Source organism: Syzygium oleosum, unplaced genomic scaffold (genome assembly GCF_021117445.2).
Source record: "Syzygium oleosum isolate NSW1041296 unplaced genomic scaffold, Sole_v2.1 Sole_v2.03, whole genome shotgun sequence".
Classification (NCBI taxonomy): domain Eukaryota; kingdom Viridiplantae; phylum Streptophyta; class Magnoliopsida; order Myrtales; family Myrtaceae; genus Syzygium; species Syzygium oleosum.
This window is the reverse complement of record NW_026607487.1, coordinates 15455179-15474163: the sequence shown is the minus strand read 5'-3', so window position 1 is coordinate 15474163 and position 18985 is coordinate 15455179. Positions and strand designations below refer to the sequence as shown.

The window sequence follows — 18985 nt, the reverse complement described above, 5'->3', positions numbered from 1 at the left end:
TGATTCCAGGAGAAGCTGAAGGATGGGGTCTAAATGTTCTGGCTGGATGAGATAGAGTCTTATAGTTTCCACAAACTCTCGAAATTGAGAGTGAAATTTAATCCATTTGGCATGATTTTAAGACTAGGAAGTCAAGTCAAAATGTCCCAACCAATGATGAGGTCTTGGTCAGGAGATGGAGAACCGAGGACCCTAGAAACAATGGAGCAATGTGGGAAGAATTGGATTTTGATAGGTTTACTCCTCACCCTGGTGGCAAATGTGTTTCCTGATGCAAAGGTAAAATATTGTGTGTGGGGTTGCCAATATTTATCAAGGAGAAGCATGGGATCAAGGATGTGTGAATCTGCACCGGTATCCATGAGTGCTATTAGGGAAATAGGTTTAGCATATTTAGACGGAAAGATCTGAAGAGGAACATATGGTTTGAAAGAAATGGAGCTTTTCTTGGACATCTGGATTGATGGGGTTGTTCGTAGTTGGGATGGAGATGAATCTTCAAAGAAAAACATGCCGTCCGGAGTCTGATTCTTCATCGCCGCTGGTGTCTGAAAGAGTTTGGATGACACAAATTGTTTTTACTGAAGGTTCATCTTCAAGGGAGAAGAGAGATTCGAGATCATCTTCTTCAATAGAGATTCCAATCTTGTGGCGGATGGAATCCACAAGATTTATGCTTTTCTTCTTTGCCTGAGGACAATTCTTTGCAAAATGTCATTTACCTCCACGTATAGGGTCCGTTTGGTTCAACTTTGCAAATGAGACTTGGGGGAATACAAATACCTTTAGGTTAAAACTCCTTGGGAAAATGTAAATGGAGTTTGGTAAAAAATCCTTTATAAAGCTACTTTAGGCCAAGTATTGTTTGGCAAATTTTTTTTGTAAAGGGCTTTGGGAATTTCCTTTTTTATTAGAAAAAAACTTACCCTACCTCTCGCCGGAGCCGACGAAGGCCTACGGCCGCCAGCGAGCTAGATCTGGCGCTGGCAGCTGTCACCCGAGGTCTGGCGACCCTCGGCGACCCAGATCTGCTGCAGGCGGCCATCACCTGGGTCGCTCGACCTCAGGCGGCGCGACCCAGGTCTGTGGTGCCTGGGCGGTCGCGCGACCTCAGGCAGCCGTCGACTGGGTCGTGCGACCTCGCCGGCCCCATCCGGTGTTGGCCACCCTCGCACAAAAGATGAACAGTAACAAGATAGGCGAAACCGGAATAAGTCAAAATAAATGAGGGTAGTTTGGGGGCAAAAAAGTTGGTTTCAGCATTTCCAATGCTGGCTTTCGGTCGAATGCCCATTGGGAATGCTTGCCAATCGGTTCAGCTTTTCCCCAAGGAGCCATAAAACATCTATCTTTCTTCTTTCTTTTTCCATCTCGTCTGCTGCCTTTGTGCCACTTACTCTTGCTGAAGAATTTCCATTTGCCCTTCCTTTTCTGATGGATGGAATATCTTTTGAAATGTTTCTTTTTCTTGGTTGAGCAGTCATAAGAGTCCTTATGGCCGCATTTGATTTGGCGTCCTGATTTCTTGCAAGCCTTATCGAGCATCCGATTGTTTTCTATGAATTCCTTGAATGCCTTTCTACGGAGGCACAGTTCATCTAAGGCAATATGGATAGCCTGCTGAATTTCACTGAGGAAGGCATCTGAAGTGCACCGATTACGGTTTTGGAAGTATTTGTCCACCGTGTTAGAGATCTGTGAATGGATGGATCCTAGGAATACCGGCTTAAGGGCTGGATCTCCACCAAGTGCACATTGGAAGTGTTGATTGAGATCATTTCTCTGGTAAGAGCAGCATTTGCGCTCAGAGAACTCCTTTCGCTTTTGTTCCAGGAGATCTTCGACACTTCCTATAAAAAAATAGGTGCATTATGCGGATGACTTGGTCAAAGTCTTGAGCTAGAAAAGTGTTTTGATTTTCTGGAGGAAGATTTAGCTACCAATATAGTAAACTGCCCGTAAATCTGGCAATAACCTCTAAAAGTATGTGGAACTGATCATTATTTGGATCGGTCGCTTTTGCACTCATCCATGCATGAAACTCTTGTAATCTACCATGTCACTTGTGATAAGGAATATCATCAAGTGTAAAGGTGAGACCACCAGTAGTCTTGTTTTCCGAGGCTACATCCGGGAAAGTAGCCTCAGGGACATCATCATCTTCTGTGGTTGCATCATGAAGCTGATCGGAGCTTCTCGTATCATAGGAACATTCTTACAATTAACAACTTCTCCGGAAGATGTTGTTCCTGTGTCCTATTTCTCGATTAATTTTATAAAATTTATGGAGTAAGTTTACGTTAAAATAGAAAACCCTCGCATTTTCCTAAACGCTTTTATTATGTACAACTTATTGAACGTAAAATTCAACCGATCAACTAGGTTAGATAGTCAATTCGAAAACAAAAGGGAAGCGAGATGCGTATAAAGCGGGACACGCTAGCCAAATTGTCGCGGCCTCTTCTTCCCGTGTTCCGACTTGAGAGCAGCAGGCTCGAGCTCAATGGCGTTGCGCAAATCTCGACTTAGTCTCGTGTCCGCACTAATTTGAAAATGAAAGGGGAGAGAGATGCATATAAAGCGCGACATGATACCCAGCTAGTTTTTTCTATTTACATTTTCTGGATAAGTTTCTGAGCAGAAAAACACGTTTGGTAATTACACAAAATTTCTAATCTCGGGATAGAAAAAGAACAGAAAAGCATATGATACAACCCTAAAAATTATGACGTGAAACTTTTTTTAGTTTTTTAATAATTTTCTAATATTTTTTGAATTTTTCTTTTTTTTCTCTTTTATTTTTTCCTTCCTTCTTCTTTCTCCTTTAGTCGGTCACCGGGCCTTGGCGATGGCCGAAGACAAGGGCTGATGAGGTCGATGTCACCGGCCCCCCGGTGAGGCCGAGATGGGCAAGGCTCGACCTCGCCTAGCCACAGTGAGGCTTGACCTCGCCACATTGCCAAGGCCCAACAACAACCGGCTAGAGGCAAGGACCGTAATCTATTTCCTCTTATTTCCGTAATCTATTTCCCGGCCAATTTTTTTTTTGTTTTTTATTTTGGAGAATATAAAAATTAACTTGAGACTCCAAAGCAGTGGCAGTTTCGAGATAAGCGCGGCGATTCGGGGGCAATTTCTCCGAACCCGAATAAAAACAATGGGGGAATTCCAACTTCCACTTCTTGATCCCCATCCAATGGATCCGCCCCCCGCTCTTTCTCTCTCTCTCTTTCTCTTTCTCTGATCCATTGACCGGAAAAGAGTTCTCAGATTTCAACGCAGCACGCACGCACGCAGGGAGAAGCCATCGCCCATCTCCGCCGCCACCACCACCACCACCATCACCGTCTCCGAAACGCATTGCCTCTGCGTCGTGATTCGTCGTTGTCGGAGTTGACTCAGTGACACGGCGGCGGGGCGGCTGGAAGTTTTTTTTTTTTTTCTTTTCCTTTGCCGGAATTGAATCGGGTGGGGGGTGGGGGTGCTGGGGTGGGGGAGAGGCATGGAGTACGTGGAGCAGCTGAGGCGGGGTGATTGGGAGGGAGAGTCGTATCCCGAGTACGGCGATTTCGCCGTCCTCCCCTTCTTCGCTCTCTTCTTCCCCTTCGTCAGGTTCTTCCTCGACCGGTTCGTCTTCGAGGTGAGGTTCTCCTCCTCCTCCTCTCTTTTGCGTATGGTTCGATTGATTCGGCTCTGCTGGATTAATGCCGTTCTTCGGCCGGCCTCGCGTGATCGCGAGCCCTGTGACTTCGAGTCGAGCTGGTGAGTGGCTTGTTTTTGGGGTTGGAGTACGGAGTAGTAGCGTGTGTTGTGGATGGTTCGTGTGGGGAGGGCATCACCGGGGGGGTCGAGCTCCTCTGTGCGATCCGTTAATCATGCCTCGACTAGGCCTCGGCTGGAAGAGCGTTAGATAACATCAACGGATGTGTCACGTGCTTTTGTGCGGCGCAGAGATGGCTGCTTGTAATGTTTGATTGCTGCTACTTGTTGTCGTCCTTGCTGTGTTCCGACTTGGGCGTTGACTCGCTCAAGAGGCTGAATTTCATGAGTCGACTTTTTGTTGGGATGCTGGGTTGTACCTGAAAGTTGGTAGCAGTTCTCGGAGGCTGCTGTGTTATTTTCCTCTTGCAACTGACGTACACTTGCTCTGGCATTGCTGTTTTGTGGCTCCTGGGTGGGAATTGGATTTATGTGATTGCTGATAATCGCTTCGGTTGTGCAAACTGAACCATTCTTTGGACACCATTTGACTTGAGTTTGCTTTTTTTTTTTTTTTGTGGTCTGTAGAGAGGGGTTTGGGGGTTGGAGGAATCCGGCATTAGTTTGTTAAATGAATAATGAGTATATCAGTCTCTCTACTAAATTGGGTTTTTTTAGCATTTTACATGCTGAAAATGCTATTAACTGATGCTCTCGATGGCATTATAGCCTTCTTTTCTGCGCTTTGATAAGTTAGCCTGCTTTCTAAATCTCTGTGCTTCATCTGAAAAATTGATGATGTTGCAGACAGTTGGTAGACGGTTGATTTTGTTGAAGGGGCAGCAAATGAAGGATATAGAGTCGGATGGCAGAAAGAAGATACGAAAATTCAAGGAGTCGGCATGGAAATGTGTTTACTTTCTTTCAGCCGAGATTCTGGCTCTATACGTAACCTATGATGAACCTTGGTTCACTAATACTAGATACTTTTGGGTAGGACCAGGAGATCAGGTTTGGCCTGACCAGAAGATTAAGTGAGTTCCATGTGTGTCATACTGAAATGCTAATGGGTTTAATCTTGTTTTCCTCCAGAAAGTACGCTTATTGGTTTAATGACCTTTCTTTTTGAAATTTCAGATTGAAATTGAAGGGGGTGTACATGTATGCTGCTGGATTTTACACATACTCCATATTTGCTTTGGTTTTCTGGGAAACACGAAGATCCGACTTTGGAGTGTCAATGAGTCATCATGTCGCGACTGTGATTCTAATTGTGCTATCTTACATATTTAGGTATGTTTTAAGATTTGCTGCAGAGTTCACTCTTTATTTTGTGTAAATTGACAGAAAGAGAGTAGTAGAAGGCTTGTCTTATTTGGTAATTTAGATGCATTGGGTACCCGTGGATAGCAAGGCGAGGTTCTTGCTTCAGGAGAACATTTCATAGTTTTTTTCTAAAAATTTTCTTTCTTAGTTCTTTAGATGCATTAGGCACCTGTTACAGAGAGCATGCTTCTTGGTTCATTCTATAAGAAAGCCATTTCTACGCTTTATTGAAATTAAGCTCTCATGTGACAGTTCTCTCTTTTTCTCCATATTTATCCCATGCAGGTTTGCCCGAGTGGGTTCGGTTGTATTAGCTCTTCACGATGCCAGTGATATTTTTCTGGAAGTAGGGAAGATGTCCAAGTACAGTGGGGCAGAGATGATTGCCAGTGGCGCATTTATACTCTTTGTTTTGTCTTGGATCATTTTGCGTCTTATTTATTACCCATTTTGGATCATTTGGAGTACAAGGTAAACATTTATCACCTAGCGTGCTCATGGTTTGCTTTATCTTTTGCAAGATCTTAGCGTGTTCCATCATTTTCCATACCCACAATTCATGAGTCTTTTGAATCTGAGACGTAAGTAACAAATTGGATTAGTCACCTATAGAGTGATCATGTTTATATGTATGGTTGATTGTTTTCAGGTTTGATTTTGAAGTTCTGTAGAATAATCGATACATATCCTTCCCTGTTGTGAAAATTTTATAAGCCAAATAGAAATAATCAGTGAGTGCGGATGTAAGTCCTGTTGTAAAGTTGCACTCGCACTTGCTAGAAAGAAACACACGCTGGTCATTTGACTCAATAGAATACTCAGCAACTCTAATTCACTGACTAAATTCCTAGCTTGTACTACTAGAATGACAAGCTAAGAGCTATGTCCAATTACTTGGGGCAATGAGCTATTCTATTGCAAGAATATTTCATAGTTCAAAATCTTTCAGAGACTACAGGATAAGGGGGGAGGCACATGATGGGACGTGCTGACAATGAAACTTATTGCACATGATTACTCAACCACTCGACTTTGATCCCTGCTGACGTTGTTTGTTATGCTATTCCTAGTTTCTTCTAAAAGGTACCAACTTTGTATATTCTTAAAGTGCAAAGCTTTCAGTATCTTCCTTCTTGAAAATTCTCATGGTCTTGACTCCCACCATATACTTGCCATCTTTCTTTAGAAGATGGCTACACTCCAATGCTGCATGGTCCAAACTTCAAAATCTGTGTGCATCTTATCAAAGCGGAACAATGGTTCTGATGTCCTTTTTTCTGTCTAACATAGAAGAAAATGAAGGCTGCTTCATGGTAATCGTGCTAATCTCAGTGAATCTTTGGCATTCTTAGATGGTGATCGACATACATCGTAGTGGAAAACCATCACTTCTTAGCGTAGAATTTAGCTTTCCTAGGTATAATCAATTATAAGCTTTTAGCCATTCACGAGACTGCCTTTTGATATGCTGCTACCTCCTGTACAGGAGTTAATATCTGACTTTTTGTTTTCTTTTGTAAATGACAGCTACGAGGTTCTCTTGACATTGGATAAAGAGAAACACCCGGTGGATGGCCCAATCTATTATTATGTGTTCAATAGTCTTCTAATTTGCTTGCTTGTTCTTCATGTCTATTGGTGGGTATTGATATTCCGGATGCTTGTGAAGCAAATTCAAGCCAGAGGGCAGGTCACTGATGATGTCAGATCTGGTGAGTCGAAGTGTGGGCCTTTTTAACGATTTCAATAATGAATATGCTTTATAATCATTTCCTCAGTGGAACTCCTGATTTCTGCCTTCTGTTTCACAACTTTCACAACTTTTAGTCTTCCTTGGTCTAATATTAAAAATGCCACTGATGGAAGAAAGAGAATAACCTGCTTTACCGTATCATCTCCTCCGTGAACTTTCAAGAATATTATCCCAAAGTCTCTCTCTGGAGAAATATCTCCACACTACCCCTTGTTTCATTTTCTGTTTCATTATGACAAAATTACCAATCTGATGGAAAACTAATAATCAGTATGTATTGATAGAGTTTGAAATGGAAGCCATGATCTTCAAAGGCAATTTTATGGAAAACATTGTCATAATTCAATGCATGAGATTCATAATTAAGATATTAGAGTGCATGAAATGATAAGAGCGCATTGGGGAATTGGAGGACAAAAAAGGATGGGCTTTTCTATGTCAGTTTTGATCTTCAAAAAGCATCATAATTTTGTGTTTTCTATGCTAAAAATTTTCTTTTGACGAAAAGTAAATCTAAGTTTTCTCAGGGTAAAAGGCACATAAAGCATATCTGGAAAATTCTCAAGCCAAAATTACTTATTCCATGGGAAAAGTTTTATTTTCTCAAAAGATTGCATTAATTGAATATTCATTAGTCCAAGCAAAATTTTGGGGCAGCTACAGACCCATAACATCCTTATGGCACACTGAGTGGATTTCCATCTTTTCACCAGTTGTCATAATTGATTTATACACCGTAAGGGTCTTGTTTATCAGGAAAACTTTTACAGAGATCTACTTAGGTGGTATCACGACACATTGCCACTCCCTTCTTGATGCAATCAAACGGAACTTTCATTAGATTTCCTTTTCTTTCTCCTTGTCTTTGGTTACTGTTAGCTGATTTGGAACTTGTAAATTGACACCATTACAAGTTGTGGAAATGCTGTAGGCGCAACGGGGGGTCATCTTCCTTAATTTCACTGCAGAGTGTTTTAGTATGATATGAAGTTTAAGGAACCATTATTTGCAAAGCCTATGCTTCTTATTTTTGTGGCTCTTACAAAAGGCTTAGGTGCTTATGCTGCCTCTCTCAAAAGTTTTCATTCTTTGCAGATTCTGAAGATGAAGATGGACATGAAGATTGATTAAGTAACGGTAAGCTGCCGCAGCATCCAAAGATCACTGCAAAAACCATTTGGATGCTTAGTGTGCAAGTTAAAATCACATAAAAATTATGAACTTGTATATGCGTTGGAATGGTCATAAATGTCAAATTTGTGGACTACAACAACTTGGTTTGACGTTTGGGACGACTGGATTTTCTTTCTAGAAGCATTAAGCTCTAATGTGAGTGGGAATGCTGTAGACCCTCTTTTCTTATTTTGGCCACTGAATGCTATAGACATTAGCTGCATGTGGTTATAGGATATGACGACTGGAGAATAGGATAAAATAGGTGAAGAAATCTCCATGTTTCTTATGTCACGTGCACTGATTGAGAAATCTTGGATAAGAGACAGGGTATCAGTATTTACTATCCTATGTTATGTTTGGTTGGTTAGATATGACTGAGTTTAAAATAAAAGAAATTGACATAATATAACTTGTAAAAAAAAAGTCCCCAAAGAAATATTCAGCAGAACATATTAGTCTCAGATTTCAGATTTATGAAAGTGTCTCTACATGTTAAGTTGCTGCTAAATACAGGCACATGATGAGCTCATAGGATTTCCTTTTGAAATTCTATATAACATCAAATGGGACGATTTGTTCTTGAAATGTATAGTTTTTTTCTGGGGTAAGCCCTCGTACGATAATGGCTCGGTCTGTTTCTAGAATGTGAATTGTTTCAGGGCATTGTGTTTACCAGTCATTCAGGAATGGTGGCTAATGATTTTCTTGTTTCACAGATGGGAAACAGCAGCCTAGTTTAGGTACTTGATATGTTCATTTGCTGATACCAGGCGCCTCTGCGTAAAGTTGATTTTTGCAACCCGAAGGGATGCACGAATTCATTTAGGCCTGACACAGAAGCATTTTTTCAGAGAATTTATTTGAATTGTCCACCAGAGAGCTTGATTCTTGGCCATTTCTCTCTTTTAACCAAAACTTGATTCTTGACTTGGATACAACTCTCTCATCTGTATCATTGAATAAAGTGGATTCTTGAGGAACTGAATTCTTGTTGATGCAATTCCAGCAATAGAAAAAGGAAGAATTACTTGTTGATACAATTTGTCTAGCTGTTCATTGCTTTGAAACCTTGTATGGAATCTAGGCTGAGATGTTCCCTGAAGAATCTCTCTCTCTCTGAGCTTTTGGTTTTGAACTTATTGAGTAATCTCTTTTAGAGATGATCATTGGACGGTCTCGGGATAGATCTAAATATTTGCGCAAGGCTGCTCGTAAGAATTTCTACATGCGGATCTTCGGGTCATGGGTTTTCACTAAATGCCCTTGTCCACGCCCGCTCAAAAAGCCCTTGCGCCCGTACGACTCGACTCGGGTCGAGCCTAGAGCAGCACGATCATGCAGTGCGCTTTTTTCCATTGAAAGTTTTGGTTGACTGTAATTCCCTTGGAACTGAAATGAATGTGCATTTGCGACCGCGCATGACCCCGGTTAAGTATGCAAAAGGAGAGTCGCAAATTTCTCCAAAACCATCCATGTGAAATCTTTCACTCAATGAATCCGAACCCTATTATTTCCCCCAACTTATGTCGCGCTCTAGCCCTCTCCAATTAGATCTGGCAATTTTTAGCAAGACCTATCTGCATGATTATACATCCGACACATCGCACGCGATTTAAGCATGTTCTTGTCAAGCCTAATTATGTGCCTTCATAAACGAGTAATAGATACACCGTGCGCGGATCCATGCTTTTGATTCGTTCACGACACATTCAAACGAATTTTTATATAGAATAATATGTCATTTGTGTCGATGCTCCGCAAATACATTTTCTCACGTTAACGATAAACCTATTGTGTTGATACCATCAACGAACGTGTCGTGTCCGTGCCAAGCCAAAGCCTGAGACGACTTGATTACGAGACGACACGACTATGACCCGACATAGAGACATGAATTAGATAGAGGATCAATGTATATCGAGACTAGAGTAGAGCAAGAACCGTTGAATCGGGGGCAAGTCGGATCGGGTCAGATCCGGGTCGATCGAGTACCAAATTGTGGGCTTTTCACTTTCAACTATGGACTGGGCTTTAACCCAGCCCATGATTGTACGATAACGGTAGAGAAAAGAAAGGGGTGAATTCCTTAAAAAACCTCAAACTTTATGGTCAGTCCCAAATCTGTCACGAACTTTTTTTTATCTAAAAAAAAACCCCAAACTTTAAGTTCAGTCCCAAATCTGTCCCGAATTTTGTTTTGTGTAAAAAAATAAGCAAATTTCAATTTATTTTAAAAAATATACCCCCGTGATTTAATCCCAACTTGATGTGGCACTTCTACGTCGATAACAAATCCACATCGGCAAAGTAATGGGGCAATAGGTACAGACCAATATCCAATTTCCATTTCGATAACAAATCCAACCTAATAAAAATTGACAAAACCGTTTTAGTAGATGAAAGTTAAGGACGATAACAAATCCACCCCATTTTTTTTTTAATTTAAAGAAAAATCCAATTTTTTGGTTCAATCCAAATTTGTCCCGAACTTTTCTTTGTCTTAAAAAAAGCCCCATTACTTTATTAATGTAGATTCTTTATTGACGTGAAAGTACCACGTCAAGTTGGAATCGGATCACGGGAGTATATTTTTGAAAATAAATTGAATTTTGATGATTTTTTTTACACAAAAAAAAATTTTGGGGCAGATTTAGGTTAGACTTAAAGTTTGGGACTTTTTCTGAGATAAAAAAAAGTTTGGATAGATTTTGGATTGGACCTAAAGTTTGAGATTTTTTGTGAGATAAAAAGAATTCGGGACAGATTTTGGGACTTTAACTAAAGTTGGGTTTTTTTGTGGGATTAAGCCGAAAAGAAAGTTGTCTTCTTTCTGAGTTTTTCGTGACCAAGAAGACAACTTTAACGTTTGCGATTTGCATCCCAGTCGCCATTTGAGAGCTTCTGGGGACGACACTCCAAGCTCAAGCAAATTCCTCTCTCGCTCACTGACTTTGCTTGCTTTCTTCAACTGTCGGAGGTACCTTCAACCCCTCTCTCGTGTTCGACTTCTGTTTTGGGTTGTTCTCCGTTTCCTGCGAAATTGCTTAGCTTGGGCGGTGCTTCCATGGTAGAACTAGTTTCGGCTGGTGGCGGGTTTGTACGAATTTGGTTTGGTTTAGCTCGAGCATCGCAAATTTGTCTCCCCATACTGTAATATCATTTGGGTCGACCCTGCATTTGCTGCCGGCTTTCGCTGATGCTGTTGACTGTGGCGGCTTTCGTTAATGGGTCTAGTTCTTCTGGTCTGCCTTGATGTTGTTGTGGATGTGTGAATGAACGAGGAATCTTCGAGTTAATCGGTCTCTTGGATGTTCCTCTCATTCTCTGTAATTCGTCTTCTGTGGTTATTATCTGTTCAAGAGAAGATGTCATTTATAATGTATATTTCTTTCTTTTGCCCATAGTTAAGTAGGCGAAAATGAGAAAAAGAAGAAGAGAGGTTATAGTTTTTCTTGTATGCATGATGCACCGCACGGTTTTGCTCCCATGGTATGATTCATTCTTTGCCCAAGAATGATGTTGCTCGCTGACGATTCTAGCAAGTGCCGTAAAACTTGAATTGCTTTAGAAGTCCCTCGTTTTTTGCTCTCTTTCATGTAGGAATTGGTGCTGCTGTCTCCTACTCTGTTATGTTGGGATAAGTACTTCCTTTCGTTGCCTAAATGACTTGCAAGTTGCGACCATGGATGGATATTGCATGATTCGCACACAATAATAGGTGATGTTGTTTGAAGTTTGTGATTTTTTGTGGTTTATGACACTGCATTCAAGGGCATTGGTGAGCATTGAATTGATTGATTGATGACATTGACATTATATGGTCCCCAGGTTAAGAAGAATGTTTAAGTCAAGCATAATCAAACATATAGACTCAGGATATAGGTGTAGGAACTCTAATTTGGTAAATTTGATGTTTGGTATGGTGACTATGGCCTGACATTTTGTTGTGGTCTTCTTCTCTTTACTATAGAGAACCCACAAATTGGGGTAAGACTTGAGAATGTGATTATGTGGTAATTGTTCAGGTTGCGCAACTTGGGCAGGTATAACCATGGAAGATGTCCTTACTGAGATACCTCCACCATCAAGGTTTTTCCAGGAAGACCTCAACAACTTTATATCTCCATCGCCACCCCTTCCTACTCCTTTCTTCGTGTTCTCAAATCCTAAACTTGATGGACCTCTTCGCCCATCTCTCCTGATTGTTGCCTTATCTTCTCCATCTCTCTTCATCTTTGACCAAATACCTTCGAAAAATCTAATTGGAACTGTTATCATCCCCGAGATTGCCTTGTCTGGCATCTCAGTTGAACCTTCTCGTGGAGATAAGTCCTGCAACATCTATGCTATCAGTGATGATGCTGATAATTCAATACTACTGGTCACTGTTCAGTGTCCTGTAGCTGCAGAAAGATGTCACCTCGTTGCAAAGATGTTGATCGGTCAATCTATTATTGCTGAGAGGGTTCTAATTTTTGCTTCAATTCAAAGCCAGAACTTCAGAGGGAAGCTCTCACCGGATGAAACCTTTGCATTCAAGCTGGAGACATCACCTGAAAGAAGTAGTGCAGATCATGGTTCTGGAGATTCATCTTTGCTAAAGGGCTTAGACTACTTTCCATCAGGAAGTATGATAGATGGCTTGGCTGCTGCTCTGTTGGGACGATGTGAGATGATGAATATCAGAGGGGCGCTCTGTGTTTCATGGCCTGAATTTGATGGCTCTGTCATTGCCATGATAAAATCTATCCTGCACAGGAGTGTGTTGCCTCACTTTAGATTCCGCTTAAATTGTGATGGAGTGGAGCTGTTATCAAGGTCTACTCTTTACAAAGACCAGCCATGTGATCCTGAATTGTATACCTGACACCTTCTCACTATAAAATTGAAGTAGAGATCAAAAAAGGAGGAAAGGAAAATCCAAGCGACAGCCAAACACGAGCAATGAAAACTACAAAAAATGCTACTATGGTAGGCTGGTTCCTCTCTCTTTACTTCCAAAAAAGTACAGTTGTAATGTTAATTGTCTTTGGCATTGGAATGTTGTGTCAAGTGCTTTAATATTTGACCGATGTGTCAAGTTGTGTTTCTTTCTTGTATGGCCTACAGAAGTTAGAAGGGGTAATACTACGGGGTTAGACTTTATGCTAGAGGATGCCTCTTAGCAGGAAACTCTTCCTACACTTTTATAACTTGAATGTGTTCTCTTTCCTTCAACAGATATATCAAAGTTGAATCTGTTAACTTTTGCATCTGTTGGAATTGGTTTTGGTTCTTTTATTTCAGAAGGATGAGGTTTCTGATGTGATATCGCTTGGTAAAGGATAGCTGTCTCATATAATCTATTCTCGATCATTTGGAGTTCATAATTTTCATTTCTTGGGAACATATCGTGTGGGTTCATATTCATTCTATTACTGACACGGTAGACAGAATCAACCCCAATACAAAAACATGCAAAGTCCATGTCTTTTCAAGTGCAGCCCAATGCAGTGTTTAGGCTTCATGTTTCTTAAAATTGCTATTAGTTCATTAGAATGGGTTAGATTATATCTACTTGTCTTGCACATGGCCTTTGAAATGTAAAGCTAGGCTTTGCGGGAGGCGACTGTAAATTAGATTTGCGTGTGCTTTGGAGTGTACTTCTCTTTTTTATTTCGACCAAAGCATTTGGATTTTTTTTTTACCTGCTTTAGGTTCATGTCAATGTGAGTATTGGTTCATGTCCAAAAAAAAACGAGAAGAAGAACTTCGCTCTCAAAGGAAAGGGTGGAAATTAGATGATTGAACTTTATTTTGTGAGATTCTTAAGCATCGCTTTGATGCCCAGTCACTCCAGTTTTCTGCGATAAAAGATATAGATGACTTAAAACCCTTTGACTATGCGGAGGATGGGTTGGGGTCTGATCATCTCTACCTCTTGTGTTACTTAGCCCCCATGTTTTACCTTCATCTCGTGAATTTTGTGTACTGTTGTTGTGTTAATGTTAATCTTCATGTTCAAAATGGTCGTTCATCTAGATATGAGTCATTCCTACTTGGTTTCTTGTTTCTTCCATATTTGTGTGATAGCCTTGCTTTATGTCAAGCCAAAATGAACAAGAGTGTTGCATCCACCATTGTTTAATCAGTCGGTCAAACAATATCCCCTGTTGATATTGCTTGGAGAACACACAAACATATGTGAATTCTACCAGCTTCAAGTTTCTTAACTGCACACCTGAATCCTGCTATGTGTCACGGAAAATGTTGACAGGTGATATTACTTCTTAGGGCGTTGTAACTTGGTACGCTTTTGAGACCATCTGATTCCCATTTTCCCCTCAGCAATGACTTTCGCGCTTGAAAACAGCTAGAATCGGTTTAGACAATATACTCTCTTTTTTTCAAATGGATACTTCGAATCATGAAGTCGAAACTGCTTGCGGGTGTAGTGCATGTATTTAGCATCGTGCAGATCGGGCTGTAGGGGTGGGCTGGCCAACATCAGATGGAACGTCGGATGTGAGTGTCCTTTTGGTTAGCATTTAGAGGGATGGACTCGTTGGTTGTCCTTGTACCTCCGGCCTGCATTAGTTTGAGAAGTTGTCACGTTGATTTATTTTAATAGGCAGTGTCGAAAAGAACAACCCCCATTGCGCACTTGAATCCATCAAACACAAATTATTTACATATTGCTATTCATCTCTTATATGTTTTATATTGACGATCACATTGAATCATCTCGATACCTATTGGTCGAATTATGGAAATAACCCGCAATCCAATGTGCCCCAAATCGAAGGGTTTTCGATGATCGTGTGTAAAGCTCGGTGCTATGAGCAGATTCTTACAAGCATTTGCTTATGTTCTTTGGTGGCTTGCCTACATTTATCTTTTCAAGTAACATGTATGCAGAGACCACTCTCTCTTTCTCTCTCTCTCTCTCTCTCTCTGCATGGTTTTTGGGTCACAACCAACCGGGCCAAATATTAGTTGCATCCTCTCTTGACTCGAAACATTTTCTCAAATGGTTACTCAACGCACAAACGCGGAGTCCAACATGCTTTTCGCTTATATATCTCTCATAGCCACACCCATCGTCCTCCACCCTCTCTACTAAAAGTCCCCACCGCGAAGTACCAGACCATTACAGACGATGGCAACTTCATCGCCTCGTTCGATACCCCGATTTTCCCAGTTCGTGGCCCTCTTTCTCTTACTTGGCTTCGGCAAAACATCTCGCGCCGGTGACCCTCCGTTGACGCTGGACTACTACAAGTCGTCATGTCCGTCGGTGCTCGAGATCGTGAGGAAGGAGATGGAATGCGCCGTGCTCTCCAATCCTCGCAACGCCGCGTTCATCATTCTGTTGCATTTCCATGACTGCTTCGTTCAGGTTCATTTTCATTTTGTATGGTACCTTCACGTATGCTGTACTAGCCAGTAGCCATCTTTGCAAGCTTGCTAAGATTTGAACTTTGAAGACACAATTGGGATATCTAAATTAGATTTCGTGGGGACCGATGTGTCTATATATCTTCGTAAATATATCTCTGATTCTGCCCCATGAATGGTTAATTTTCAAGAAGGGCTGCTACCAATTTCATTTCCACAAATCAAATTCACCATGCACATGCAAAAATGTGTTAGTACTAATTGTGCACCGAGAAGAAAGATTTGAATCGGTGACACACGATCAATAAGTCTAGAACTCGAGCTAGGAACCACAATTAGAATCACATGAAGCTAAACAAAAGTTAAACTAGTGGATTAGAACCTGTAAACTCATGATCGATCCTTCTTTTTCCCTAACGATTAAGATGACAAGCGCAGGGATGCGACGGGTCGGTTTTGCTGGACGACACTATCACACTCCAAGGAGAGAAGAAAGCTCCCACCAACATACACTCTCTCGGAGGGTTCAGGATCATCGACCGCATCAAGAACATGCTCGAATCCGAGTGCCCCGGAGTCGTCTCCTGCGCCGACATACTCACTGTTGCCGCGAGAGATGCGACGCTTCTGGTATGTCCACGAACTTCGTCTCTTTTAAAGCATAAAAGCATAGACTACTCGTTTTCTTCTTTCATGTCCTTGTGCCATCGCTGGTCGTGGTGTTAAAACTTACGACAGAGACCAGAGTACTTACATGCACTTTTTTCTGTTGGGTTGGATTTATCATGACCTTCGAAATACCATTCATTCGATCTATGATGTAACTAGCCATAGAGACCGGAAAATTCTCCAAAAAGTCCTGAGCCTATTATATGTAAGTCAATTCGGTTTTAAACCTTTCAATTGTGTCAATTTAATTCTAAATATTTTAACGATTTGCCAATGTAGTTATTCCGGCCAAATATCCAAATAATAGGTTTATGACTAAATTGACAAATTTTCAAAGAGTTTAAATCTCAATTGACACAATTGGCAAATCGTCAAAAGGTTTAGGACTCAATTAGCACAATTGAAAGGTTTAAAACTGAATTGACTGTCGTACAATAGGTTTATGACTTTTTGGATAATTATCTCATATGAGGAGACTAAGTTCTAACGCGATCAGTAACGTGGTAAACTTTCGAATTCCGCCCAGGTCGGTGGACCTTATTGGGATGTTCCCTTGGGAAGAAAGGACTCGAGGACGGCGAGCTACGACCTCGCCGCCACCAACCTCCCGACAGCCGATGAGAGCCTTCCGTCCATTGTCACCAAGTTCCTCTACCAAGGCCTCTCCGTCACCGACATGGTCGCTCTCGCCGGTAAATTAACTAAGCTGATGAATGTCCTTATCATACGATTAAATTACGTGCTCTTTTAACAATTTTAATGTGCCATGATATTGGTAACTTCTCATGTTTCGGATGAATATGCTCACACCTAAATAATAGATTCCAACTCCAAACTGCAGAGCGATGTTGTTATTGAATGCGACAATCGTGCAAGCTAAAATTGCCTAGAACGTCTTATTCTCTTGTCAAAATCAAATTCTGAAAAAGAATAATGTCCCCTTATAATTATAATGTAATTTTAACATTTTCATTTGGCCACGCCCACGAAAGAACAGAAATATCAATTGTACATAAACTGTTGAATTTGTTTGGTCCTAATTGAATTCTAGCTTCCTCCGGGTAATAAAATATTAAAAAGAATCACGACAAGTGGAAGCTTGAGGATAAGCTTTAGTGGTGATCGGTCCCCGGTTGGTTGGTCTTAGGACCGGATTACCGTTCCGGTCCGGTCCAATGAAACTGACCACTTAGGATTTAGTTTACATTTTACTAATTTTTGTTAATGAAGTTCACGTAGAGTTTAGTTCACATTTTATTAATTTTTGTTAATGAATTTATTGTCAATGAAGTTTACTTAGGATTTAGTTCACATTTTATTAATTTTTTTTGAAAAAAAATATATATGTAGTCGGTCCGGTTTGGTCCGATTCTAGGAACCAGACCGTCCGGATACCGGTTCCACTTTTAGAAACCGGACCCAACCTGCAAGTTCGGTCCGGTCCAGTTCGGGCGGTTCGTTTTGTACACCCATAATAAGCTTGCCTTAGGTAGTGTGTGGATCTATTCAAAATTAAATTTTCATTTTATTATCTAAAATTGTATCATCATACAAAAGGGGAAGCTAAAAGGCGATATGAGGTTATTTCTCCTGTTCATGTTTTTGGATAGACGAAAAGAAAGATGAATTATCACGCAACTTCTTTGACATGCTCTTAACCTAATTTAACACACCACACCAATCAAGTACGAATGATAAATTTCAGCCACTTTCCCAAATTGATGGATGTGTATAATCGATAGGGGCTCACACGGTCGGGATGGCGCGGTGCGAGAATTTCCGGGCGCGGATCTACGGGGACTTCGAAGCCACGTCCGAGAAGAGTCCAGCCTCGGAGGCGTACCTCGGCCACTTGAAGTCGATCTGCCCCCCGGTAGGGGGAGGGAATAACACCGTCGCGCCCCTGGATTACGTCACCCCCAACCTGTTCGACAATTCCATCTACCACTTGCTCCTGCAGGGGGAGGGCCTGCTCAACTCAGACCAGGAGATGTACTCGAGCATCCTGGCGGTGCAGACGAGGGACATCGTGAGGAAGTACGCGGCCGACCCGATCGCCTTCTTTGTGCAGTTCTCGGAGTCGATGGTGAGGCTGGGGAACATCACGAACCCGGAGAGCTTCGCCAATGGGGAAGTGAGGAAGAACTGTAGATTCATCAATACATGGGCTCCGGAGATTTGAGGAATCGATTGTTACTTGTTCTCCCTCTATTCTATTCCAATCACAACAATGATCATGCAATAGTGAAAAAGGAAAGGCAAACGGAAGGCCTTGTGTCAATGTGGGAAATCATGGGAATCGCACCGTTTTGGATTTCCTTCCTTTTGTTTTTTTGGATTTATCGAATTGATGCTTGAAAAGTCGTCAATTGTGGCTTTGACGTTTCCACGTCAATTAGAGAAAAGGGTCCATGCGAAGAACATGTGTTTTTTTTTGGATGTGGGGCTGCTTGGAAAAAAGGGTCATGAATGTGTTGACTAAGATTCTCCGTGAATTATTTCGTGGAGGATCGGTCGGTGATTGGTTGGTGATGATAAGGTTGTCCAAAACATGATAACTTCACCGGAAAGGGCAAAAGAGTTTCCAGGGAAATTTCGTTGACAGATTGATTGTCAGTTAACTATTGCTTTTTCTGGATATTTGTTAAATCGAGAAAATTATCTAAAAAGTATTAAATTTATCATATTTTTGTCAATCCAATTCTAAATTTTTTAATTTTTTTAATTAAGTTATAAACATTTTCACATTTTATCAATTGAATCCATCCGGTCAATTTTAGTCAGAAATCGCTGATGTGGACGCCAACCGTCCTACGTGGCACTGCCAGCGCCAACGTGGATAATTTTTAATAATATTTTAAAATATTTTTTTTCGAGTTTTTCTCTTTCTCTTTCTCTTTCTTTTGCTTCCTTCTTCCTCCTCTATCCGATTACTCGGTGACCAACCAAAGGCGAGGCCCGGCAAAGTGGCCGGCCTTTGGCGAA

At 41.2% G+C, this 18985-nt stretch overlaps 3 protein-coding genes across 5 annotated transcripts; all 3 read left to right on the top strand.

The window, feature by feature from the left end:
• Positions 1 to 3492: 3492 nt before the first annotated feature.
• On the top strand, positions 3493 to 8994 carry LOC115671944 (ASC1-like protein). Of its 2 annotated transcripts, XM_030593644.2 has the most exons (7): positions 3493 to 3640; positions 4507 to 4733; positions 4837 to 4992; positions 5311 to 5496; positions 6553 to 6737; positions 7874 to 7915; positions 8671 to 8994. In XM_030593644.2, the coding sequence occupies exons 1-6, from the start codon at positions 3503 to 3505 to the stop codon at positions 7903 to 7905; spliced, it is 924 nt and encodes a 307-aa protein (XP_030449504.1). In that variant the 5' UTR covers positions 3493 to 3502; the 3' UTR covers positions 7906 to 7915; positions 8671 to 8994. The 2 variants fall into 2 exon arrangements, 1 of the variants encoding a protein (XP_030449504.1); XR_004004662.2 differs by lacking the exons at positions 7874 to 7915; positions 8671 to 8994 and adding an exon at positions 5975 to 6108 and having other exon boundaries at positions 6553 to 6686.
• A 1781-nt stretch (positions 8995 to 10775) lies between these two features.
• LOC115672057 (uncharacterized) lies at positions 10776 to 13206 on the top strand. 2 transcript variants are annotated; one of them, XM_030593815.2, is made up of 2 exons: positions 10776 to 10931; positions 11998 to 13206. In XM_030593815.2, exon 2 carries the CDS (start codon positions 12006 to 12008, stop codon positions 12819 to 12821), a length of 816 nt encoding a protein of 271 aa, XP_030449675.1. In that variant the 5' UTR covers positions 10776 to 10931; positions 11998 to 12005; the 3' UTR covers positions 12822 to 13206. The 2 variants fall into 2 exon arrangements, with proteins under 2 accessions (XP_030449675.1, XP_030449674.1); XM_030593814.2 differs by having other exon boundaries at positions 11980 to 13206.
• A 1825-nt stretch (positions 13207 to 15031) lies between these two features.
• Positions 15032 to 18369, top strand: LOC115671768 (peroxidase 11-like). Its single transcript, XM_030593404.2, has 4 exons — positions 15032 to 15332; positions 15770 to 15961; positions 16527 to 16692; positions 17743 to 18369. The coding sequence occupies exons 1-4, from the start codon at positions 15093 to 15095 to the stop codon at positions 18180 to 18182; spliced, it is 1038 nt and encodes a 345-aa protein (XP_030449264.1). The 5' UTR covers positions 15032 to 15092; the 3' UTR covers positions 18183 to 18369.
• The last annotated feature ends 616 nt before the right edge of the window (positions 18370 to 18985 follow it).